At 41.3% G+C, this 26,152-nt stretch overlaps 1 protein-coding gene across 4 annotated transcripts in view; it reads left to right on the top strand.

Moving 5' to 3' along the window:
• Positions 1-18,424, top strand: part of CD7 (CD7 molecule) — a 199,558-nt gene extending 181,134 nt beyond the window's left edge. For 3 of the 4 annotated variants that reach the window (XM_052808183.1, XM_052808181.1, XM_052808182.1), the window contains 6 exons: positions 598-909; positions 2,401-2,538; positions 3,814-3,936; positions 13,854-14,201; positions 15,566-15,675; positions 16,701-18,424. In XM_052808183.1, coding sequence (XP_052664143.1) covers positions 598-909; positions 2,401-2,538; positions 3,814-3,936; positions 13,854-14,201; positions 15,566-15,675; positions 16,701-16,811 — 1,142 coding nt within the window. In that variant the 3' untranslated portion in view covers positions 16,812-18,424. Of the gene's footprint in view, positions 1-597; positions 910-2,400; positions 2,539-3,813; positions 3,937-9,467; positions 10,111-11,973; positions 12,313-13,853; positions 14,202-15,565; positions 15,676-16,700 lie in introns of those variants that run through there. The other variant, XM_052808184.1, reaches the window with a different exon arrangement.
• The last annotated feature ends 7,728 nt before the right edge of the window (positions 18,425-26,152 follow it).

Here is a 26,152-nt window from a genome sequence, read left to right as displayed (position 1 = left end):
ACTGGCTCTTTACCAGGGCAGTCTGAATGAGTAAAACCCCTTTGTCAGCTCTCAGCACCCAGCCCCAGCATACCCCAGCACTTCAGCCAGACTTCTGGTGCATTTTGGCTTGGCTATAAAACTGTTGCCTGCAAGGATATTGAACTGAATCAGTGGCAGTGACCTGGGACACTGCATCCAGCTGTATGTAGTATGTGAACTTCATTTGTCCTGAGATCTGGATGTCTGCTGGAGATATACCTGATAGGATTGTGCCAAGGAGTTTTGGAAGGAAAGAAAATAAGAACGGATGATTCATCTGAGCCTGTCTGGGCAGAGGACCTCTTAGCTCACCAAGAGAAATGTCTTTCAACTTACTTCCCAAGCTGCCAGCTTCCTAGTTAAAACCCCAGTGGCAGCAGTGGGGGAATGCTGTTGTATTTCTACCCCCAAAATTATTTGGGCGACTGGGCTCAGTACCGTATAAAAATTGCCCATTGACAGACAGTGTCTCCTAAGCCATGACTGGGTTTGTCTACAAAACTCATCCCATTCTCTAACACTAAAAGTCTGGGGAGGAAACTGGTAGAAAATAACTTTCTTTGTTTTCTCATTTAGATATTGCCATACCTCATGATGACCCCACTGAGGGGACACAAGGCTCTTCCTTCGGCAAAACAAATGTGACAGTCTACCACTGTAAAGACTGTGAGAGCAACATATGCAAATCATCCAATTACGAAGACTTTGTAAAAATTGGTGAAACACAATGTGAGAAGTTTTCGAATGAAATAATTCAGTTGGTGACCAGTGAAACACACATTGTTATGTGCTTTCAGCAAGAAAATACTTTTCCTGAAGGAGTTTACGCCATCGTCTGGGAGAGAGCCATGGGAGTAGGAGATTCATGTGGCATCCCGAATTCTGGAGGTATGCTTTACCGGGAGCCTGGCTATCAACATACGGAAAACATATTTCTGGTTATGAAACCAAGCGGTTACGTATTTGGGCAGACAGTGAGGTTAGTGAGTAAACTAACTTGTCAAAATGAGTTTCTTTTGTGAAAAAAGTCATTAAGTCAATCACAAAAATAAATTAAATTCTCTCAGGTCAAACACTGCTTAAAACTACACTAGCAGAGATTCAGATAAATTCATGTTACCCTGATTTATAAAGATAGTTTTCGGGGGCTTTTTTTGGCAACAGCAATTCTCATGGTTAAAATCTGTGCCAGTTTGCAATGTATGAATCCCTTCTACTTCAGTCAGTACACACTGAAATCCAGGTCTAGACTAAATAGCCATTCTGTGTTGCTCTTCTGTACAATTCAGTAAATAACCGGGAGGTATTCTTCCAGCTTTCTCATAAAACTGTCAAATTCAGAGATAAAAATGCCTGTCAGTACATGTAGCAAGTGGCTTCAAGAGGGCAAAACTTCATGGTGGATCAGGTTGCACAGGTGTAATTTAGTTGAACTCCATCCAAGTCAATGACATTTCACCAGTTAACATCCGATTGAATATATATTTGGCTTTGCCCTCTTGGCTGTAGATGATTCCCTGAAAGCGGCTTTCATCACCTCTCGTTAGACTTAGAGCATCCTTTCTAATATTACTGCTGACAGAAGAAAACAAGAAAAAATTCTCAACTTACATATGCTTTTGTTCAGCCTAACAATTCCTCTTGTATTTAATTTCTGTAAACCATTTCTCCCCTGGATTTATGCTTACCGCTGCAAAATCTACATGCTGTTACCACTGTGTAAAGCTTGGATGACACTAAAACATCCATAGTGATAACTGGAAATTGCTGTAGACATAGATGCCTATATTTCTTGAAACGGTAACAGGTGGATGTGCTGAGTGTGGGATGTGTAGGTAGGAAGGAGTTTTCAAGATAATGGCCTTTACATTTCCCATGTCTTAGAAGATGAATAAGTTGTGTAATGGCACAGTGGCATGCAGGCTAGGCAGGAGATGCATTCTGCGGTCTTTGAGATTTATACAGCTGCTGGTCCTGTTTGTTCCTCTTCTTTGGTTCCTGTGGGTAAATGGAAGGTGCAAAATTTTGTCACAGTTACTATTTGAATAGAATTTAAATGCAAAATGTAATGATCAGCTTTTTACAAATTTTTTGGTATTCTTAATTACATGTGAAAACTTTTTTGCCGTCTTCGTATCTGAAGATTTCCATTATTGGTTCACAGAACAGTTCATCAGCTTCAGTGAGAAGAAAATCTAAATGATGACTGGTTGATTTGAATAGTTGGTGAATTAAATATGATTGTAGCAATCTCCAATTTTTTGTGGTACATGAAGAATCCACTTTTTTAACCTATTAACCTCTTTAACCATTTTAACCCTTGATTGAAGATCTTATAAATTATCCATATTTATAATTAAAACTTCTTTTATCTTTCAGCTTCCTCAGAAAATGGGAGGGGTAACACGGTTAAAGTTTGCTGTGAAGTAGAGACAGACCCTTCAGTGCCCAAACCTTCCCTGAAGTGCTACACTAAAATAACGGATGAGAAAATCGGAGAAACAGACGACATCACTGGTGAGGGAAATTAGGTTAATCTTTTCACATGTTTGTTTGCCCCTTGCTTTGAGAGAGTTTTGCTCAGACAGCTTGGTGTGAACAGAGTTTTACATGGGGGGGGGGTGGATGTACCGTACATACCTTGGACCCACACATGCTGTAGCCATCCAAACTCAGAGACTTTCCGCTATCCCATGTAGGTGCCCAGTCCTGGAAATATATATCCATAGGTATAGGTTTCTGTAACTGTAGCTATATAGCTATAGATACAGGGACACTGAGGGAAGGCGGTACATGATAAGCGTGCAACAAGTTTCCAAAAATTCTACTTACCAGTAGATGATAAATGAGACTTTACCTCCAGACTGAGAGGACGTTTGTGACACATAGTTATTTTTATATCCCAGTTTCTTTCACTGTAGAAATCCTTGTCATCTTCCTTAGGTTATGGACAAACAGGGAGTCTTTGCTTGAAACAAGTAAACATGTATTTATCCATTTCTGGAGAGTGTCCTTGGTAGGGGTATAGGTCTTTGCTTTTTGCTGTGTTGTGTGGGGACTTTTTTGGGGGGGGGGGGGGGGCTGTTCTTTGGTAAGTTTTGAATGTGTGCAGGATGATTCTATTATTTCTCTTCTAAATTAGACAAGTATTAAAATAACATTTCTAGATACTTATGTGTTTAAATTCCTCTGCATTGAGGTCTTATAAAATGGTCAAAATGGATTTTCTTAGTGGCCTTTGAACCCATCATTAAGGATGTATTACCTAGCTGAACGCCTTGTCCTTACCAGATCCTTGTTTCTGAAATACACGTTATCCAGACACCATCCAGAATGATGCTGCCCTGAAAAATATTCTTCCAGCTTTTATTTTCTACTTATTGCATGTTTTGTTTTAGCAGAAAGACTGGCTAAAAATAGTAAGATCACTAAAAGACTTCACAGAGCTATTGACCTTCTTCCATTTTCAGGATACAAGGTCTCACACCTCTTGTTTTTGGTTATTTCAAATGAGATAGATATTCAAAGGTATCTGTTGTGGTGGGGAGTCAAGGATTAGCTTCAAATGTTGATAGAGTTATTTTTTGGTTACAGGTATCTTCATTAAGATATCCTAAGCCAGAGGCTATTTGTTCTCTCATTCATCAGTTCTTTCTCTCATTATGAGCTTTTGTGGGGTACATTGCAGAAGCACCAGGCCTAATTCTTCCTAGCTGGTACTTATGAGGCAGGTTTTTTTCTTGGCACACCTGTTTGATTCACGTGGACTCTTTGTTTTCTTCTACTCTGCAGGTAATCCTCAATTTTCGATCGGCGAAAAGAGCAGCATTGGCATCATTGCCCCAGTACTGATTCTTGGGGTTTGTGGAGCAGCAATGGCAGTGTATTGTGTTCGACAGAACCGAAATGGCCAAGGTACAGTCTGACAAAATGTTGTGTTTCCTATGGGTAACATGCCTTACAGGCTGTGCTGCTAGTGGAAAAATGCATACAGGGTTTTCTTTTTGTATCTCATTTCCATAACATTGTTTATGAGGTTGCTAAATGATATTCACTGTGAAGGGGAGGCTGGGCTAACAGCTGGTATGAACTCCACCTCTGCCTTTGGTGCCATGGCATAGTTCCCAGTCAGCTGGGTTTATTATGAAAAATAAGCACAGAATGAATTTCCTCACTGCTACAGAAATACAGCCAAGCAATTGCACTGCTCAGCCTTTCCTCAAAGGGATGCAGTTCCTTGGAGCAGTCTCAGACTGCAACATTGCTGTGCAAGTTCCCCTGCAGAGACATATCCCAGCCCAGGAGACTGCTGAACATCCAGATGTGGGCTGACAGGTCCTTTAGGTGGATGGTTCCTACTCACAGCTCTACCCACTAAAAAGCCAATTTTAATTTAAGAAAGAATATTTTCCTAAATACGTCCAAGGGGGGAGTTGGTTTTGCAAACTAATATGCATGGAAAGGGCTAGGATAGGCTCTATGGAGTAAATTGGGAGTCATGTGAATAAAATCTTCTGGAAATATCTGCCTTCCTCTGTATTGCCCTCTGCTCTTCCTTCCTCCCTCACCACACAGAATACTGCAGTATTCTTAAAGTGAGATAATATTAAACTACCTCTTACTTCAGAAGTAATTGTGCTACAACAGAGTATAGAACTTGGGGTGCACCTGTGCTGTCACATGGCAAAGTATCACACCTGCCATACATGGTGGGGTTTTGTGGAGAAAGCACAAGGCCTGTGGATCTGTTTGAGATGGATACCAGTGAGTTGCTCAGGAATTCCAGATAAATATAAATTAGGAAAAAACAACTGCAGGTCTGTTAGTTTTAATTCATCTAAGTAAATCATTGCTAATGCTGGTACTTTTTTGCTATTGTTTTTCTAGGACTTGTCATAGTGCTCCATCAGATTTTTAATGGTAAGATTTGACTTTTTGGGATTAATTATGGTAAATGATGAAATCACAATACTACAATGGCAGGAGGGTGTTCAGTGGAGGACTAGATGTGTTTACCAGGACCATGTTCAGTCGATGCCCATTTCCTCCCTGCATCAGGTCTGAGTCAATAGATTTTAGCCCCTACGTGACTTTGCAGTGGTTCCAGTACTTGTGTGTTGCTCATTTACACACTTCTGCAGACACCTTTCGACCCTGACATACAGCTTCCCCCCTATAACCTGTAGCCAACTTGGCTCCAGGGTTTATGGGACCTTGTGTAATGCCAGAAGCTGAGACATCTCTCAGTTACTGAACTAGTCCATCCTTTAGAAACAAACATTAGTTGTTTCTTTCTAAGAGTCTAAGAATTATATTTCTAAGTCTGAATTTGTTTAAGGTTAACTTGTTGGTTAGAAGTTAGTTAAAGCCTAAGATTTTTATGTTGTGCTCCATTTCTAGTGAATGGAGAGAAATAGCTGTCTTAAGAAGGTGATTCATCTCACCTTAAAATGGTTTTAAGATGAAACAGATTAATTACCTTGTGAAGGTGCCTGTTCCTCTCTGGTGACTCTAAAGGAAACCAATGGGAACAAGCGGAGATGTTTGAACATTGAAAGTTAGATGAAACACAAGGCTATCTGTGAAAAATACGAGTTGCACAAGTGCTTGCAAAACCCAGTAAAGATAACACAATGCTAGCCTCACTGCAGTTATATTAAGACATATTAATAGATATATTGGTATGATAGGTAAAAAATGTGCTGCTAGTGGCTCCCCTGAGTTCCTGCCCTGTGGTGTAACACTCAGTGATGTTTCAGGCCTGTCCTAGAGCCCTTCTAAGGCAAAGGCTGACGGGCCACAGCAACCAGGGCAAGGTTTCAGCAGAGACACCATGAACTCATTGGGCAATGAAGCTGCAATCCTTTCACCTTTCAGAGCAAGAGGTGGTCCAGTAGAAGGAGGGACAGGATAGCTGCCATGAGGACTTCATGCTCCAGATTTCCAAGCCTAAATACAGGCAACTGGTTTATAATTCTTACTGAATTCAACCTGTGCCTTTGGTGGCCTCACAGATATTTTTCCTTCAATTCTGCAGCTGTTAGAAAAACCAAATGGGCTCCTGACACAGAATACATCACACCTATTTGAAAAACATCTACAAGTGAGAAGATCAGGCTTCTATGTCAGCAGCATACTCCTCAGTAATGATGTACAGCATTCAGCTGAAGAAACAGAGCATGTTTTATATGAGACCTCATGGTATTTTTCACAAATCTACCTTCACGAAATCCATGCGTTCACTGAGGTCTGTGATTGCCACAGTCGTCCAGCTCCAGACCTTTGCGAGCCACATGAGAAGCTCCCTGTATCTCCTATCCTTTCCTGGTGCTTCACTGAGGACAGCAGTCACCGCAAGATGTGTGGCTCACTCAGCAGCACAGGTTTAAACCAGCTGAATTTTCTCAATGGTTTTCATGATTGAAACTATCTGTTCATCTGAAATTCTTCAGAGAACTGTATCTGTGCTCAGGAAGGATGTGTTGAACCCTGAGACAGATGCTCTCTGCATGTCTTCCATTTCCTAACACGATAGCATGCCCATAGGTCTTTATTTTTTTAACTCTCAGGTGGTCTCTAGATCAAAGAAAGGATTTTGTACAGGTGACTGGTTTGTTGAATTAGAGGGGTTTGGCCTTTTGAACGGACATTTGATTTTGCAACCACCTGCAGGTCGAAGACATCTCCTCTGTGTGCTCATTCCCGTGCAAGGGTGGACAGGAGGGCTATATCCAGCTCCCTCAGAAATGGCATTGGGTCATGGAGGCCATAGCACCTTCCCAGGCTGAACAGAAGTATGATATCAATCTCCCTGACAAGTCAGGCCATAATATTGGCAATTTTAGTGTAGGACACTTTCAACAGTAACCCCAGTGGATAGGAAAGCATATTGGTGCACCTGCTCTGTTTCCATATCAGAAAAGACTACAATATTTCTGCATCTGAAGACAGATTTGGGTATCCTGCATGCAGACAGATGTGATGAATACTGCACTTCAGGGATCCCCATTTGGTAGTTCACAGGTGGTATGTCATCTTCAAATGATTTCTCATTCACGCTTGATTTGAATAAATCCTCAAAAGTTTGCATTAGACCTAATCTAGTATCAGGCTTTTGAGCAAAAATCAGCAGCAGCACAATTGGAAAAGCAGATCCATGAAACAGTATGAATACTTGCTGAATCATTTTTACATGGTTTAATTACCCATAAACCTGTAGCTGAAACTTCCAGCAGGAAATCTCAATGGATGTAGGATGTCGTGTAACTCTTGAAATTTGCTACAATCAAATCTAAAGAGAAAAGTTCATAATGAAAGACAACCAAAAAAATGTTATTAATTAATTTTAGAAATACAGAAAAGCCTCTGTGCTTAAATTTGGCTCTTGTTTGGCACAGGGTACTAGTGCTGTTAAGGGTTTGGGTTTTTTCCCCTCCCCAGTGGGGGCTTTACACTCATGCTGATCTAAGATACCCTTTTAATTCAATTCTCAGTTTATTTGTTGGACTTTGTCTTTTCAATTTTAATGTGGTGGAATGCAGTCAAAACTACATGAAGAGATGTCAATCCCCAGATATTCAGAGGCTTTTAAGTATTTACCGTGTGTTATTTTGACTGATCCAGTTGTGAACTCTGTTATACCATGATGAATGTTATAATATGTTTATTCAATAAGCCAAAGCTAAGGTTAGCTGTAAAGAGTCCAGACTGTGCAAGGATTTAAAGATAGAAGGAAAAAGACTTCTCCTCTTTATACAGCACCTTAGCACAATTGCAGTTCCTGTTTTTTCCTGGAACAGGACTGCTGTAAGCTTTCAACAGAGTAGAGCTGTGTCTGAAAGGAGTGAGGAAGAGATTTGTTTGGGATAAAAACCATCTTTTTTTGAGGAAATAATATATCTCCCGCTATAGCCTGGGAAAGGAGCACTCAAATCGGGTATGGGTCTTTCACTTTTTGACCCCACTGCAGCTATCACAGATACTGCTTTTGCTTCTGTTCCCCTCTGCTGTAAGTCGCTGCTCTGGGCACCTTTGAGGAAGTGCCAAGTGTTCCAGCTTACGCAGTCAAGCTGTATACTGTGCTTCTGGAGATTTCCAGGGATGTATACATTATTTTCCTACACCTAGAAAAATACAGTCTTAAAATTGAAGGCCATAGCAGTTCTTTTGTATGGTCTTCTAATGAGAAAAACAAATGTGTCTATGTATAAATGTGGAAAAATCTGTGTGTATGTGTATATATGGTGTTTAAATTGATGTCTGACACTGGGTGGTTTTGGTATAATCTTGGATTTTGAGTTCTTTGAAAAGGGACAAAGTGATATTTGAGAATTCGCATTGTATTAACTTCAGGGATTCAGGTTTAACAATGTGCAGTTTTGATTTCTACTCTTTAATACCAGTTGGGGCCAGAGAGCTGGACATGTTTTGAGAAGAAAGGTTATATGGACACCTCTGCCCAGTGACAGTTGTTTAGCTAAATTAGTCACAAGACGCAAGTCACAGACCAATCTTTATGGCTCACTCAAGCACACTTTCCTTTACATCTCTTCTTTCTACTGATGATTGTGCAGACTGTGATACTCAGAGGCATCACTACCAACTGTTTCACTTTGCCTCTCCTGAGTTGTGTTGTGCTGGTAGATGCCAATCATCCCACATCTCAGGAAAAACTGAAGATCTACAGCTTTAAAGATCTACAGTGTTTGTTCTAAGCAATTACATTGTGTTGTTTTGCAATATACAAATGTAGGCAAATATTTGTTTATGAAGTAAAAAATTACTAAAGATACTAAGCAGTCTGACGCACCAAATGCCATAATTTGATAGTTGTAACTTCATTTTAATGATTTGTTTTGTTTTGTTTTGTGTTGTTATACTCATCACAATAAAACGTCAGCTTAAAAACTTGGTAACCCTGTGTTGATCATATTGTTATTTGGTATGTTAATCTCCTTTACAAAGCATCACCATCCCATGATACCCAAACTCAAGAGCCACTTCTTAAATAGTGCAAAAGCAAAAACAGGGAGTAAGAGACATCTCTTGGCATCTGCTTTTGTATCTAGTAGTGAGCGTTTTTAGGGCTAATTGAAAGCTCATTTCACAACCTGCCTGAACTCTGTTTTCTTTACAATAATAGATGAAATTTCTAAGCTTTCAAGCATTCAAGAAACTCTTTGGGAACATCCCCTTTCCCTCTGTATTCACACGGAGAACAGTGCCTGCAAGAAGAGCTTTTCATCATATCGGGGAGGGAGCAGGAGCTACATGCTAACTATAACTGAGATTCCTTTTTGCTGGTTAGGAGCTCTTGTGTACTGCAGACGCTACAGAATGTGTTATTAAATGTGAAGCCAGGAGGCACACAGGAGGTACGTACCATGCCATCACTTGGAAATTATGCATATGGTCATTGCCAAGATGCAGATCAAACCTGTAGTTTTGTGAACAGGGTTTGTATAATAATTTAAGGTTTACCTGAAGTAAGGGACTCTCTCTCATCTACTTGCTCCTTATGTAGCCAAGACTTTTGCATTTGCAGCCACCAACCAGGCAGCCTGCTAAACCCATGGGAACACTGACAGACTGAATTGATTGTACCAAGCACCTACATTTCCAGTAAGGCCACAACAGGGAGATAACTGCCTAATTTTGGCACTGTGAAGAGCAACTTTGAGCCTACCTTTTCTCAGTTGACTGTAAAGGGAAAGTAGGTGCTCACCGTAGACACTCTTTCTAATCCTGCCCTCAGAGTTGGGGGTTGTTCAGTAGTAGGAAACCGTGGGTGTTTTAAGTGTGAAGTCAAAACCAAGATGCACCTCTGGAGAGAAATCTCTCTTCCCCCTCCCTGTCACGTTCATTGCGATACTAAGGCGAAAGCAGCATGTTGCTAACTTTTAGTAGACAGCTGATGTAGCTGGAAGAAAACAGGCCAACTTCTGGCATACAATCCTCTCTTCAGGTCTTTAATTCGTCAGTCGGCTAATAGAGAACAACTAAAAAGACCTTTGAAAATGCTGTGGATACCATGTTTCCCAACTGCATCTCTCTTTCTTCTGCTGTTCCTGTGCTTCCCTGGCCAGAATGGTACGTACAACATAGACACTCTTACATTTCAGAAGTTTCAATATTTTCTTTCCTTTCCCCCCCCCCCTTCTTAGTCTATTGTCTCAAACAGGTTCCTGGCAAATTCACCATTAGCAAACCCAGGTGGAACTTTGAAAAACATTCTTTGAAATTATAGAATGAATTTTTAGAAAAAAATGAGAAGTTATTGTTATAAGAACTTTTCTACATGGAAATTACTCTCTGTAGAGAGTGGAAGTTGTTTTCCCAGTAATTCAACGTGAACTGTATCTACATTGGTAAGGTTGATGGGGGAACCCACTACTGGATAGAAATTAATATTGATATTTACTGGGGACATAATTATTAAAGGTGTAATAAAACCTTACTAGAAATATCTGTTGCTGAATATTATTGTAGCTATTGAGAGTACAAGCTGGATGCACACTTGGGGAAAACACTGTCAACCGCTAAGAAGAACAGGCTGAGGAAAAAGATGTCTCCAGTCAGCCCTTTTTTCCCCTATGACCATTGACAATAACTGGAAAGGATGGTAACTTGAGAAAAAAATATTATCCATAAATCAGCATGTCTGAAAGGAAGATGCAGTGAAACTGGTGAGAATATTTGAGTGTCTTTGCCGTTCTTTAGCCAGTGGTTGTTAAGGAGTCAATACTGACTTCTGCAAATATAATTTAACTCTTGAACTTCTACCCCGATCTTTTGAAGAAAATTGATGGGCTGCAGCTGCTTGTCATTAGCTATGTGGTTTCTTAGATCAGCTAAGTGTGGGTCAGCTTAGCAGTACTGATTTTAGGCTGATGGAGATGAGTTACCTGGGCTTTCCTTCCCTGCTTGTAAAGGCTGAGTGCTCTGTGCTTCTCCAGCCTTCTCATTCACCCCATTTCTCTGCTGCTTTGGAAGGTAGTTGCTGACAACTCCTGGGTTGCCTTAATTCCTTCTCTAAGTGTTGTAGGAGGAATGTCCTCATGTCTGGTCAGGTTGGATTGACCTACTGTATCTAAATTCCCAGAATCTGGTCTTTCTGTGTTTGATTTCTGTGTTTGTCCCCTTATTAAAACACATTGTTTTAAGTTTGTAGGGATCTTTAATTTGCTTGCCAACACTGAATAATTCTACCCTTTCTGTACTATGTTTGTCCTAAATACGCAATAACTCTATATTTAATTTTTCTTCCCTTGCTTTTAATGTAATTTCTTTTAGATGTTTCCCATTTGATCCCTCTGTTCCTCACTATTCTTTGTATAAGTACTTACTGTTCAGGTTTTTTTGATACTGAGGTCATTAGAGAACTCAAAGGGTTTCATTGTATGTTTTTATACCTTTGTTTCTTAGTATAGGCTGGAGTTATACCTTCTGCAGTTCTCTTCCTAAGTGGTTACATTCTCCAGTTTCCTGATGTTGCTAAAGCCTCCCTTCTAAAAAAAAAAAAAAAAAAAAAAAAAAAAGGGTAATTTTCTCCCATTCTCTACCATTTTTTGATACCTTTGAATTTCAGATTTAGATCCTCAACCAGCTCTGATTATTTGGCTCAGTTCAATGAAGCTTGTCTTTTGAGAACTAATAAGATCATACTGGGAATCTACACAGCAGACTAAATTTTTTGCATGAGTGACAGAAGCCACTTTTTTGCCAAGGCCTTTTAAGCTATGGGGAGACGTTGAGTTGCACAGGTCAATGGGCATGAAAGGCACTATAGGTTTCAGGACAGCCAAGAGATGATATATACAGGGTAGCAAGACTAAGGTCGAGTCTTACAGAGTGGTTCTGTTGACAGAGTAGTTGTTTTTGAAAACTACTTTGATATTAATAGATCAAGAAGAACTCTGATATTATAATTTCAATTGCATTTCTTATTTTTAGGTGGAGAAAATGATCAGTCAACAGACATTATCAGTGTTTGGGAAGGAGACTCCATCAGCATAACTTGCTCAATGAAAGGTTCAGAAAATGAAGTGGGAACATACTTGACAACTATCATACAGCCGGTCAATGTGATATATGTTTCCAAGCAGAATACTTCATATATCCTTCCTGCTTTGGCTAATCGCACCAAGTATTCAAAGGACGGAAGGAATCTCAGAGTAACTCTGCACAATGTACAGGAATCTGATTCCAATATCTACCTATGCACTAAGTTTATTAAAAGCAAAGGCCATCACAAAAAGCTGAGTGGGAAGACAACCATAGTAGTGGTGAAAGGTATTGCAATTCTACCTTTTATGTCATGAATTAATAAATACAGATATATATTTTAAATCAAAGATTGGAAGAAAGCATAATGGGAGGGCGAGTCTAACAGAACTTTTCCCATGTCTGCTCAGGTAATGTACTGATTTGAAGGAAAGTGTGAGTCTGTTCCCTGAAAAGATGAAGAAAACACATTAGATAGAACAGTACCAAGAAAACCCCTAGAACATCAATTCATGACTAATTTAATCCTAGCTACAGGTTTTCACATGAGTCATAGGTTGCTGCAGCAGTTTGGAAACAGTAAGGACCCATAGCTCTTTCCAAAACAGTCAGTCAAATCTTTATGAATAACCAGCAAAGCAATGAGCCTTTTTTTTTGGTAGTGTTTTTTTGCTAATCTCTTTTGTTTTTATTTCATCTTAATTGACAAATTGATAATAATTGGGAAGCTGGTGCTAGGCAGGGTTTGCAAGTTGGGCATCAGTGGGTAAAGGGTTGTGAGTCTTTTTTCTCTTCTTAACAAACAGTTGATGAATGGGCACGAGTGCTCCTTTTGGCAGTCATTTCTAGTTAGGGGAAGAATTTTTCTTTTTGTTTTCTTTTTCTTTTTTTTTTTTTTCATTAGAAGGGGGTTGAGTCCACAATATTCTTTGGCAGTTTATTCCTCTACGTACCTACTCTTTTGATGAGACCATCTAACCTGAAACGTCTTTACCAAAAATTACAGGGTTTTCTTCTTTTCCTGTCCCCAAGGCATGCAAACCCTTATTTATTGCTGTGTCAGTAATAGTAATTTATATCTATGAAGACTTATCTTGTCCTTCCTTCGGGTTCTCTTCTCAAACTTCTTGACTGTGTTTTCTCAAATGAATTCCATCTTGCTGATTATGTACTGTTTCTTCCAATTATTTCATTAAATTACCTTATATCTCTTTTTGATTCCGATCCTCTTCTCTAAAATGCTTGCAACATTCCCAGAATTATCTTTTGTATAAATGTGACAAACTCTGTCTTCATTCCCTCATCCACGTTAATGATAATGTCAAAAGGAACAGGGCCTGTCCTCATGGGAACTCAGTGAAATGTCTTCCCAGCTGGACAGCACGCCATTAACAACTGCTTTTTGAAGACCATTTCAACATTGATGGCACCCACATTGTATGATTTCATCCAGACTGGTAGTCCCCAGATCTTTCTATGGCTTAATCTCACTTGAGAAAGCAGGCAACAATCCATGTGTCAAGGGCAAGCCAATGAAGCTGTATTCCCTTAGAAGAGTTCAGTATATGTATTTTTAGGTGTGTGGACAGCCTTTACAACCAGGTAAACCTGTTTGGTCAGTCCTACTTTCAGATCCTGGGGCAGGAAAACATGCCAGGGTGTACTGAAATATATCTTTCTTCTCAAGGCACGCGTAAAGGTAGTCTTTTAAAAAAAATAATTTTATCTAAATTTCTGTGGTCTGTTCTGTCTTTGACCTCTGTATTTGCTTCTTAGTTAAAATGCACTGTGTTAAGTATGTGGTAGCCATTAATCTCTCTTGTTTTTAGCTAAAACCAGTGAAGTTGTTGAGCAATCACCGCTCTATGTCAATCCTCAGCAAGGCCAGTCTATCAACATTACCTGTGCACTGAAAAGCTCACATGAAGATGAAGGGTTCTACTTGCTCAAGACTCAAATGCAACCTGAGAGAGTGCTATATGTTTCAAGTCAAAATGGTTCAACTATTTTTCCTGCTTTTGCTAATCGCTTGGAGTATTCAAAGGAAGAAAAGAAAATATTGATAACTCTACACAACCTACAGAAAAATGACAGTGATGTATATGTATGTGCTGGGATGCTGAAAAATTCTACTTTCCTCTCAGTGAACAGAAGCGGCACCATGGTGCTGATTAAAGGTACTATCCTTTTCCTTGTTTAATCATCAATAACCATAGGCATGTTGTAATACAAAAGGTGGACTAAAAGCTTGCAGAACTTTAGTCAGGACAGGTAAAGCACTAATCCATGGCTAGACTTCTTCCAGTACCTGGGAAAGTTTGGAAAGTGTGCTCAGACTCTTCTGCGCCCTGTTGTACTAGGACACAGAAACAGGCACTATGTTTCTACCTGCCTTGTACAACCAGAGGGGAATGATAATAGAGAAAACTTGCTATAATCCCGCATCTTAAAAAAAAAAAAAAGGTCAAAATCCGACAACAAACACTTCAGTGTGTCTGTGAATAATCTGTCAGTTTTAGGAAATGAATCAGTATTTTTAGCATCAGTTCTTTGACCTTAATGTGACATAAATGTCTTTTAGAAACCATTCCCTATAGCAAGTCTTTATGTTTAAAAATAGGTCACACTAGGGAGTACAGAACAAGTCCTCAGGCATTTACTTAAAGTACCACAGATAATAGCAGAGATGATCTCACACACCGTTATTATACACTGAGCACGCTGTGAGCATCTGTTCCAAAGACAGGGGTTTTTCTTTTTCTGCAGGATGGTGTTGTAACCATTTGCAAAGATGAAGACAAAACCAGCAATACAGTGCTTGATTTTGATCTTGCTGGTGCAATTTAACCCCATGCATTGGGCTTTGATGAGATCTTTGGGTAATTAAAATAAGGTTTACGTAGAGCCCTAAGAGTTGCAAAGGATCTATCTGCAGTCTGCAAAAAAGACTATGGTCTCATTCTGTGCCACTAGCCATAACTGGTGCAACAACTCAGTAACATGAGTTGGGGAAAATGACAGCTGCACATCAAACAAGTGGGGTGATTACCAGATATTAAGTTATTCAGATATGGATTAATTGAGGTTTTAGAGGACTGTAACCCTTTCCACTGGCACTGTTCTTCTCAGTGTGTATACTTCAGATCACAGTAGCCTCCTACTTCTGTCTGTACTGCTTGCAAACCTAGCCGTTACATAATTCCTATATACTCCTGGTCAAGCCCTCGGTGTTGATGTAATACTGTAGTAAAACATTTTCTGTTTCGATTATGAGTGTGTGGTCCTACTTCTGATCAGTGGTATGGAAGCTATCGCCTTTGTACAGTGCTTCTCACTGACCCTTCACATGCCACCTGCAGTCATCACCAGCCTCTAGAAGAGCACAGGGAATGCCAGTGAGAATACTAATGGGATGGCAAATGTGGCTGTGTAGCATGCCGTTGATATCTGATTTCTTGCTGACCAGTAAATCATTTTTTTCTTAATAAAAATGGGATTCTACCTCTTCTTATTTATAATAATAATATAATTTTACATGCAGAAGTGGAGCAGACACACTGCAGTAATAAGTCCTGGGGCATCTATGGTCTTATCATCGTGGTAGCGCTACTGGTTTTTGCGCTGATATGCTGCACCTTGTACCGTGTTGATGTAAGTATGCTTTTACCATGCCAAAGCAAAACTGAATCTGGGTTGAGTGAATAGGTGCCTCTGATACTATTTGTAAATAGTGACTGAGTCAAGCAAAAATTTGATAAACCTGAGGAATCATGGCTTTCTATTGTCTCCTCTTTGCCCTTGTTTAACGTCTCCCAGCTGTAAACTCTTGGCAGTAAAGACTCTGTCTTCTCCTGTTTCTGTAACTCTTAGTAAACGAGATATTGTTTGCTTTTTGATAACAAACCTCAAGTAAGCCTCACAGTTAACAACAGAGCCATGTGTTCTATGTATTTCCCTGAACAGAGCACCTCACTATTCTGTTCTGCTTTTTTTTTTTTTCCCCATCAATTGGAAATGGAGCTGTATATACCAATCTTGTAATAGATGTAAGAGAATGTTTGGAGGGGGACACAAGGACAACAAAAAGTCATGAAATAGCCTAATGTCTGAAAGTAGCTGTAGAAGAATAATTTTGCCCTCTCCTAGAAAAAAAGGCAACCAAGAAATTTTTCCTTTACTGGGATTATTTACGTTCATATTCTGCAGAAAGTGCCCAGAAATTATTTGTCTCTGATAGATCCTGCTCCATAAAGATTACTTAAAATTAAGAGGGTACGATTCACAGGTCAGGCTCCTATCTTGTCCCTCCACATATGGCTTTAGTACTGCTAAAAAACAGTAGTATAACATAATTCTGGCAAAGCCAACCGGCCCTGTAGGAACTGGTCTCTCGTGTTATCAGTAACAAACTAAGGATAAGCCTTATTTATGCTGGAGCCACAGTTACATCCAATTCTTGAAGGAACTTTTAGTGAAATTATATCAGACTGACAATAGAAAGTTAAATAAATATGTTGACAATTTCCACCTAATACTCTAAGACCTCATTGGGTTATGAAAGGAATTTTAAAAGTACATTTCCACTTCAAACGGATGGACTCCTAAGATGTAAATTGACTTCTTGGTTGGGGTATTTTCAAGCTCTGTTCTGAACAGCTGTTTGCTTTGTTTTGCAGATGAAGAAATATTTCCAGAAAAGAAAGCCAAATGCAGTGTATGAAGATATGTCTTACAGTTCTAGACGCAACACCCTGATCAGAGCCAACGCTTACGTCACTGACAATTAAGCTTCTGCCAGCTGGGACTGTGTGCGGATTGACCATTCCTTTACAGGTCTCTCTGAGAGCTGCCTTAGCAACCTGATGCGGTAGCTGAACTGAAAATGCTATCACCTACCTTCTTCAGTGGAAAGAAAACCCTGCCTCATTTCCAAAGCTGTTTATGCTTTTTTTGATCACTTGTAAATTTTTATTATTTTTTTTAATGTAGAGAAAAGGTAGAGAAATGCAGCTACCCTGCACATGTGTTTGCAGTTTAGTATGGAAAGCAGTATTTTTGGACTATGCATTTGGCTACATGCAACATATGGGCTCATTTCTTTGATTGATAACTAACCCTTTCAGGGAAGATGGGGTAGATGGAGAGGTCTGGTTCTGAGCTTTGGTAAGTGCTCAGGAAGACCATAACAGGCCTGTTTAATAATATGCAATGGATCCACATATGCATGGATTACAGTTCTCTTATGAATCCTCATGGGTCTGCCCAAGAGCTCGGGTAGCTAAAACTACTCAAGAGTTACAGCAAAGAAATCTATTCTGAAGAGACTTCAGAAATGTTGTGGCAGAGTGCATTACAAGTGAGGTGCTGGATATGTGTGGGCTTACCTATTCAAAGATCATAATGGTCCCACAAAAATGCAATCAAGTCTAGATTTTAAATTACTGCATTTGTCAGAGATACTGGCATGATTGCTGTGGGTCTTGACGTGGTTGACATGCAAAATTACTAGACTTGGGGCATGATGGCTTTTTGGGACAGCAGAAATATTTCTGACATGCTGGTGTTGTCTCAAACTCCAGATGTCTTAGGACTACACAGCAGAATGCATTTCTCCAGGTCAATGACTCTACACTTTACAGTACAAGGTTAACTAATCTGGGATAAAGCCAATGCCTGCATTCCAATCTGGGCACAAGTGAGTCTGATCCAAAATCACTCTTAACAAGGGAATTTATCAAAAACTCACATCGGTCAAGTAGAAACTAAATTTGGTTTAGTAATGGCTTAGAAGAGGTTGCTACGATGAGCTTAACTCTCCTCTAGCTAAGGAAGGGATACAACTTCCTCCAGATGTGTTTTGGTTTTGCAGACCCAGGTCCACTGTGGAAAGACAACAATCTTGCCTGCCCAGAGGAATATCAAATTGCCCTGTTACGAGGCAGGATTGATGGGGTTGGCTTGTGGTTTCTGGGGACAGGCTGAGACTAGAATTTTTCTTTATAGATGTATTTGTTTAGTTTTTTGAGGGATTAGGGCTGGTGTGCCATTGATGAGAGTGCATAGCTGGAGCAGAGCCAGGCACGAGGGGTCATCCTTCTCTGGAGGTGAGCTCTGCTGAGATCTCAGCTTGCTGAGCCAAGCCTGCCACTTGGGAGAGCCCATTTCCCTCCAAATGTTGCTCGTGAAATGCTGTGCACCAGACCCGAGGGAGAAGACTGCTCGCTCGGGTGGCTGGTGGAGGGATGGGTTAACCTGGTAAGCAATGAGGTGTCTGTTGACTGCAGACCCTGCAATCTTCACGTAGCTGTACCTGAATAAAATTACGTTTGTGACTGGGGCTTTGTACAGTTGCTTGATATTTTTATACGTGTATTAAAGAGTATTTCATATATCTTGCAAAGGAATGCTAGTGATTGAATGGACTGTTTCTTTGAGGTTTTTTTTTTCAATAGAGCAATTCAAAGATTTCTTGCAAAATATGGTATAACTTTCTCCTAACAGCACCTCAGTAGACAGCATAATAACTATTTTTCACTTTATTTACATAATCTACGTGTGGTTTTTTTTTTGTTTTAAAACTCATCACTGAAGAAAATACCAAAGAACACTTCAGGTGATGTATATTCATGCAATCCTTTCATAGCGGGCAAGATAAAATTCCTGAAGAGCTAAAAACGTCAAATGGAGATGGGTAAGGAACAGACAGCACGGGGGAAGCTTGGCCCGTCCTTCGAACAGCACCTGGCACCTGGTCACAACGACGTCGGGCCGTGGGGTTTGCTAAATCTGGAGCAGGAGATGGCCCCTCACCACTGTTTGACCCTGTTTAACGTCCCCACAGGCACAGCCCCGGAGGGGTCCTGTGTCCCCTCTTGGGGGTCCCCCATCCCCTCTCTCCGCGCCCTGTAGGCGAGCGCGGCCCACGTCCCCTTGCCACTGGCAGCAGGCCCCGTTGCCGTGGTAACAGGAGGCCCTGTGGTGCCCATGGCGCGGGCAGGCCACGGGCCGGTGCCCTGGGAGCACCGCCGGCCCCTCTGCCCCCTTGGCCGTGCAGGCCTTCTCCCCAGGAGATGCCTGCGGGGACACAATGCTGTCTGCGTTGGGGTCAGGCGGAAGGCCCTGACTCGGAGGGGACCGGACCGGAGCAGACCCTGAGGGACAATGGAGGCTCTGCAGCCCCTCGTTAAGAGAGGTGCACCTCAGCACCCTCTCTGCATGCCCCAGCGCTGCTCCCAGGGGACTGTCAGGGCCCTCCCAGGGCTGCTGATCGGGAGGAACAGCTTTTCTCACAAGGTGAAGCAAGGGAGGCCCTCCCACCAGTGCCTGCACGGTGCCCGAAGGCCTGGGGCTGCGTTGAGCCACTGCAGGAGGGGCCGACAAGGGCAGCCCGCTGCCATGTTGAAACCGCAGCATCCCCTCCTGCCGGGGCAGGCCCCGGAGTGGAGCTACGGCCATGCCCGTCCCTGCCCGGGCAAGGCAGTGCCGCCACTTCACCGAGCTCAGGGACAGCAGCAAGACCAAGCAGGCCAAGCCTAAACGTCCCTCGCAGCATTTAGACCATTTCTGTCTTTGTCCCTGGACAAGCCCAGCTCAGGGGTGGATGTAGAGCCAGGGAAGATGATCTAACAAATTAGATACCGATCTAGGACCTAAAGTGCCCGTAGTCAATCACTTCTTGTCACATTTTCATTTTTGGAAAAAGGTGCAGGTTTAGTAGGAAAGGACAATACTCCCAGAGAGACAATGTACAGAGGTTTGAGATAAGTAAACGGGCATTTGAGATCAGCTTTCTGTAGCAGTATTACTGTGCAAACATGACCACAACTGTGAAAAAAACAAGCTGTGAAAGGAAACAGTAGTGGAGGTGGTTTCTTTGGTTTGGTGTAAATAAATTAAAAAAAAAAAGTAAAGTCTAGCCAAGTAAAATGAAATACAGTGAGACATTTCATGAGTTGTGCCTGTGTAGAGGGGTAGAAAATCAACCCCACAATTAACCCAAGCAGTGGTGAATGAACTGCTTGAAGAGAACTGCTGGGGAAATTAGCTTAAGAGTGTCAGAGTAAGGGGTTGTGTATTTGGCTGTTCAAGAGGGTTGGACAGGTCCCAAGATGCAGCGTGGTCTCAGACCTTCCCTGGAAGGCAGGCATACTGAATTTTTCATCTCCAGACAGACTTGCTCTGGGCTTATCCTTTTGCCTTTGCTCTTTTTCTGTCTCCTGTCCCTGCATTGGGGAGGGAGGTGATTTTCAAGGGGAGGTGGGAAGTGCAGTATAAGGCTCTGAGACTGGGCCAGGACCCACAGCAGTGAGAATGCTGTCAGGGTATTAGCGAGGTCCCCAGCCCCATTTCATGGGATAAATGACAGAAACTGCAGCTGGGAGCAAAGCAGCCTCGGGTTGGGGAGCAGAACTGCAGCTCTAGTATCAGAGTTTACTGAACAGGGGTGGAGAAAGCCGAGGGCAGCTGAACAAGGACAGTATGTCAGAATCAGAGAAAACGTAGCAGGCAAGGTACAAGCCATGTCAGAAGTGACTCAAGGGGCCAGGTCTCTATGGAGTGGCCTGGGCTGAGCTCTTGGAAAGGGGAGGGCTCATCAGAAATAATTTTTGGTTATTTGCAAGACTGGAGAGACCAGCCAGCACATGTGGATTACTGTGGATGGAGCCCATAGAGTCAGTAAAATTTAACTGAGGAAAGCATTTTAACCCTTTGACTAAGGCATGTCCAACAAGTACATGCTTGAATTCAGATACCAAGGAGGTTGATAAGCCAAGTTGAACCACAAAACATTTTCCAGGAGGACTGTATACGGGATAGAAGTAGGTTCTCTTGTTGTGGCTTGTGTAGGACACTGGATTATTTCCAGTGGCTATACTGCAAACAAATGTTTATCTACTTCTAGCAGTTTTAAATGCTACATGACATATTTCTGAAGCCTACATTGGTAGAGTTGCCTGGAGTTAGTTTCTTCCATTCATCTCTCACTGTTTGCTGCTGGTGATCATTATTCCATCCAATACCTCACATAGGAGACATTCTGTTATTATTTGGAGGATATGACCAAAATATGTCCAGCGCTGCTGGTTCTGGTGAAGACAAGCTACTGACTGGTGATTTCTCAAGGTCTCTGTGTTAGTGAAAAAAATATTTCTATTCATGGCATACAATCTTTTGTAAGCCCTTGTTTTTCAAGCCATTTAGTTTCTTTTTGAATGTTTTGTTAACACTCAGCTTGCAATCATGCATTAGCAGTCAGCTTACACTCAAGTTGAAAACATGCAGTTTTTTTCTGGTAGTTCACAGATTTGGTTTTCACATGGTTTAGAGCTCTGAAGTGATGAAAATGCTTTCTTGGTGCCATTTTTTTAATCTGACATCTTTGGTTAATAGGCTTCTGCTCTAGTTAATGAATTCTTCTACTGCTTGACATCTAATTTTAAGAGTATTTGTGCTGTCATGCATGGTTTTTAACACTATTTCAAATGCTTCAGTAATGACTGGATACTGGCTACGTGCAGCATGCAAGAAATCTTCCAAATTCCACTTGAAATCTCAACAGGTTTTAACTTACTTCTTGATAAATCACCGATAGTACATTACTGAACTCTCTCATATAGCCAAAGCATCCTACCTTGTCTACAATATCCTCACATGCAGAGGATTTAGGCTTAATAGTAAGAGATCATATTTTTTTCATTCAAGAAAGTGAAATAAAGCAACTAGCCTAAATAGTGATCAGAGTGAATAAAACACTGTGTCCTAACATTAAAATTTTACAGTGTTGTCATCATCTATCTTGTACAAGTAGATTATCTGTCCAGCTTGAGGACAGGAGGGGACTCCACTATGTATAAATAAACTGCTAGTAGGGCTGAATGAACTCTCTGGATGGTGCTAATTCCTTCTTGTGTAACTACTTCACATGAAAAATTATTTTGCTTTTGGGTGGTATTTGACTGCAATGACTGACTGGCATATTTCTGAAACTCTCTCCAGAGAACATGTCCATGTCCCCAGAGAAAATATCCACCTGAAGTATTAGAAATGGCCTGCTATACTCTCGTGCTTCTGATTATAATGAGAATAATAACTAAACATTGCAGATGCCAAGTGGAAGATGCTCTCTCATTCTTTCTGTGAATTAGTAACAGTAATTTGTATCTCTCTGGGAAAGCCTTTAAGTTCATTTTTCTTAGCAGTTTATGCCACCCTGGGACACTTGGTCCATCTGCTCTTAACACAGCAGAAAACTACATGTTTTTTTCTTCAAGGAATATGACTTAACGCTGGGGTTCAGGAGCCAGTATTAAATCCACAAATCCATTAAGACATAGAGGGCTAAATTATGCAGCCATTTCTCACACAAGTTGTAAAAGCTTACTCTGGGGCTACTTGTACAAGTAATGCTTTACCAATGGGAATAATCATTTCATCCTCAGATGGCAGAATTTATTACTCTGCTCTGATATGACAGAAAAAAAGAGCGCTTTGTTTTTTGGGGTGCTCTTTTTCTACGCATATTGCCTTACAACTCTTAGACAAGCCTTCTGAGAAACCACAAAGGCCAGTTTACTGCTCATAGTTTGCACCTGCATTATATTATCTTTGAACAGAGACATAATTGACAGCAAGCTTGTGGGTGAATGACATTTAAGGTATATAGCTATGTTCTCATCTGATTTTTAAGGGTGGATGGTGTCATGGTTTAACCCCAGTCAGCAACTGAGCGCCACGCAGCTGCTCACTTGCTTCCCCACCCACCCAGTGGGATAGGGGAGAAAATTGGGAAAAGAAATAAAACTTGTGGGTTGAGATAAGAACGGTTTCATAGAACAGAAAAGAAGAAATGAATAATTTTAATGATAACACTAATAAAACGGCAATAGTAATAATAAAAGTATTAGAATATACAAGTGATGCACAATGCAATTGCACACCACCTGCTGATCGATGCCCAGTTAGTCCCCGAGCGGCGATCCCCCCTGCCCCCACTCCCCCAGTTTATAGACTAGATGTGACGCCACATGGTATGGAATACCCTGTTGGCCACTTTGGGTCAGCTGCCCTGGCTGTGTCCCCTCCCAACTTCTTGTGCCCCTCCAGCCTTCTTGCTGGATGGGCATCAGAAGCTGAAAAATCCTTGACTTTAGACTAAACATTACTTAGCAACAACTGAAAACATCAGTGTGTTTACCAACATTCTTCTCATCCCGAACTCAAAAACATAGCACTATACCAGCTACTAGGAAGACAATTAACTCTATCCCAGCTGAAACCAGGACAGATAGTGAGATTACATTTTGCCCAAATGTCCGTGACTTCTGGGAAAGAAACTTATTTAAGAAACACTCCGTAACATCCCTGTGGATTTCTCTGCTACTGTCATTCTCATACACTATAATGCTCATAGTGCAAGCTTTTGTAGAGAGTCTCCTGAAAGTGGTGGCAGTCAGTGACTAAACTCTAACAGCTTTTTGACTCAAAACTCTTTCTTTCAAAAAAGCAAACCAGTTCAAAGTTTCAAAAAAGCCATTAACAAGAAACTGTGCTTGTATGTGTGTACACACTGTGGATGAAGAAACTACAGTTCGTAATGACTGTCAAGGCTAAAATTAAAAACAGGCCTTCCTCAGGGAGCCGTATACTCCTCCCTTGCAAAGGCTGTTTTGGAAATAAAGTTGTTGCACGCAGAAATAGCTAATTATATTTCTGTCTTAGCCAAAACAGGAAATAGAGGAGAGTTTCTAGGAGGTTTTCAGCTCACAGAGAAACTCAAATGAACAGTCTGAACTGAGGCTTTGCAACTTTTAGACTTATTCAGAAGCTGGGTAAACCGGGAGGGATCCATCCTTGAAAGGACGTCTGTTGTCCTGGTTCTTTTGTTAGTAAATCTCAACATTATGTTCATGGCACGTTAGCAAATAGTGCACTTGGCTGCAGGCAGAGATGGGCTGTTCTTTCAATGCTAGTTATTCAATGGCAAGATCTAACACTTGGACCTGAGGGCACCACTTTGGTGGAACAAAAAGAGAGGCAGAAATAATCGTAATAAAAGTAATTACATTCATTAATAACATGCTTTCTTCAGCTAGCTTCTCCTAGGCTGCTCTCATGCCTCAAGAGAAAAATTGTGGTCTTTGTGGTAAACATTCAGAAGCCTTGCCGCTGCAGGGATGCTTGAGGTGTTATGTTTCTATCTGCCACTCAGCACTGCTACGGAGTGGGCTGCTCAATGGTCTGGTTTATCACCACCCTGAGAGATGGACTTGTGACAACGTTCTGGCAGAAGATCATGGTTCCTGCGTGCTAGGAAGGGCTGTGACGCTGCTTCTGCAGAGCAGAAAAACTCAGGTGCATAAGCTCACCGAACACAGCCTCGCTAGTCCTTCTCTGAACTGTCATCAGCAAGTGACCTGGCCTGCGGTCCCTCACTGTCACTCTCCCACATTATGCTCTGTATTACAGCTGTCTGTAGCCGTTAGGTTAGTCAGTGGAAACAGTTCTTTGCTAGCCCAAGACCAGCCTGCGTCGACAATGTTCACCTTGTGGTTTACTAACACGCATATGTCAGGCACAGGGTTCAGATCCTAATAAAGAACTGTGTGAACACATGAACATGCCTTGCAGGCTTACCATGGCCACATTCAGCTCTGATAGCTCCTGCAATTTGGGCAGAGTTGCAGTCCTACTGGCAATAGCCAGTATTTGAATAGGGCTTGATCTGCTCAGAGCATTATGCATTCACTAATTAACTCAATCTTCTGCTTTTTCTGTTTTAAAGAGGAGAAGCTGAGGCACTAGATAGCTGATGCCACTGGACCAAGGCCACGCAGCAAGACAGAGACTGAGTCAGGCAATAAAGCAGTTTTCATTCCTGCATATCATGCAAGCCCACCAACATAAATATGTCCTTATTTCTATTCTGTTATTATATGGAATGAAGGAGAGGATGTGACAATCAAAACTCTTCAGCTGTCAGCTGGCATCACTTTCATTGCTTCACATTGAAAGGATTTGATTTTTAATCTTTGATCTCATCTACTTCCTAGCACAAAGACCTAAGAGAAAGCACCTCCTGATTTTACACCATGCCTGCCTTTTTTTGCAGCAGAACTTTTGGCATGTGCACATTGTAAGTGGCTGGTCTCTGTGGCTGGTGACTGTAACATCTCTGTCACCAAAACATATTATCAGGCGGTGACCTTGCTCTGTCAGTAACAACTGATATGATCTGAGATTTTTCTCTTTTGGTGTGGTTTATTTATCTCAAATAGCACCTCTGACATTAGAGTGGAGATTTGGCATATGATATTTATGACAACTTACATATCATCGAGAGAAAGAGCCTTTCAGCTCACACATTGCATCACTTTATTTGGGCATTTCTACATTGTACTTGTACATCTCTCCTCTGTGTATTGCTAGTTCAGGTATTAGCAGCAGTCTGGCTCTTGCAGCCCTAACTTCCTTCTGCGCTCAGATACTCTGCCCACAGTTAGACCACTTCCACTATAGCATTGTGCGTAGGGCTTGTCCGGGCATCGCAGGCAGGGTATCTTGGTATGTCAGTGTAGGATTAATGTAGACGTATCAGTTAACAACGCTCAACTACTGATGCAGCAGCGCTGCCTTTCACAAGGCTTGGCATTTGTATAGATCCTGAATAAATCCACTGGCATCTGGATGCATTGAGCTCCAGCATTCCCCAGCTATGTCATTATCGGTGCCTGAGCTTGCTAGGTTAAAGCCATGTATCTCAACTGCTGTGTAGATGCACCCTGCACGATGTAAAATCATGAGCTCCCAGTCTGACAAAGTGCAGAGAAGGAACCACCACATTCTCGAGTATTAACAAAGAAGCTGCTTAAGAGGCAGCAAATAAACAAGATTTTTTGTGGGTTTGTTTTGTTTTGTTTTTAACTTAAGCAGGGCTATTTTAGTGATTGAAAACTGGGAAAAATCATGCTCCTACATGTATAGCTATCTGTCTTCTAGGTTCAAAGACTTTCAACAATTACATTTGAAGGGTTATAGGGAAAATAGGGATATTCCTTGCAGTACTGGGCGCTTTCAGGTATGAGCCCAAGACTCAACAGATCAATAATTTGAGATGGAAAATGTTATCTAA

Source organism: Harpia harpyja, chromosome 14 (assembly GCF_026419915.1).
Source record: "Harpia harpyja isolate bHarHar1 chromosome 14, bHarHar1 primary haplotype, whole genome shotgun sequence".
NCBI classification, from domain to species: domain Eukaryota; kingdom Metazoa; phylum Chordata; class Aves; order Accipitriformes; family Accipitridae; genus Harpia; species Harpia harpyja.
The sequence above is the reverse complement of the archived record's forward strand: the minus strand, read 5'-3'. Positions and strand labels throughout refer to the sequence as shown.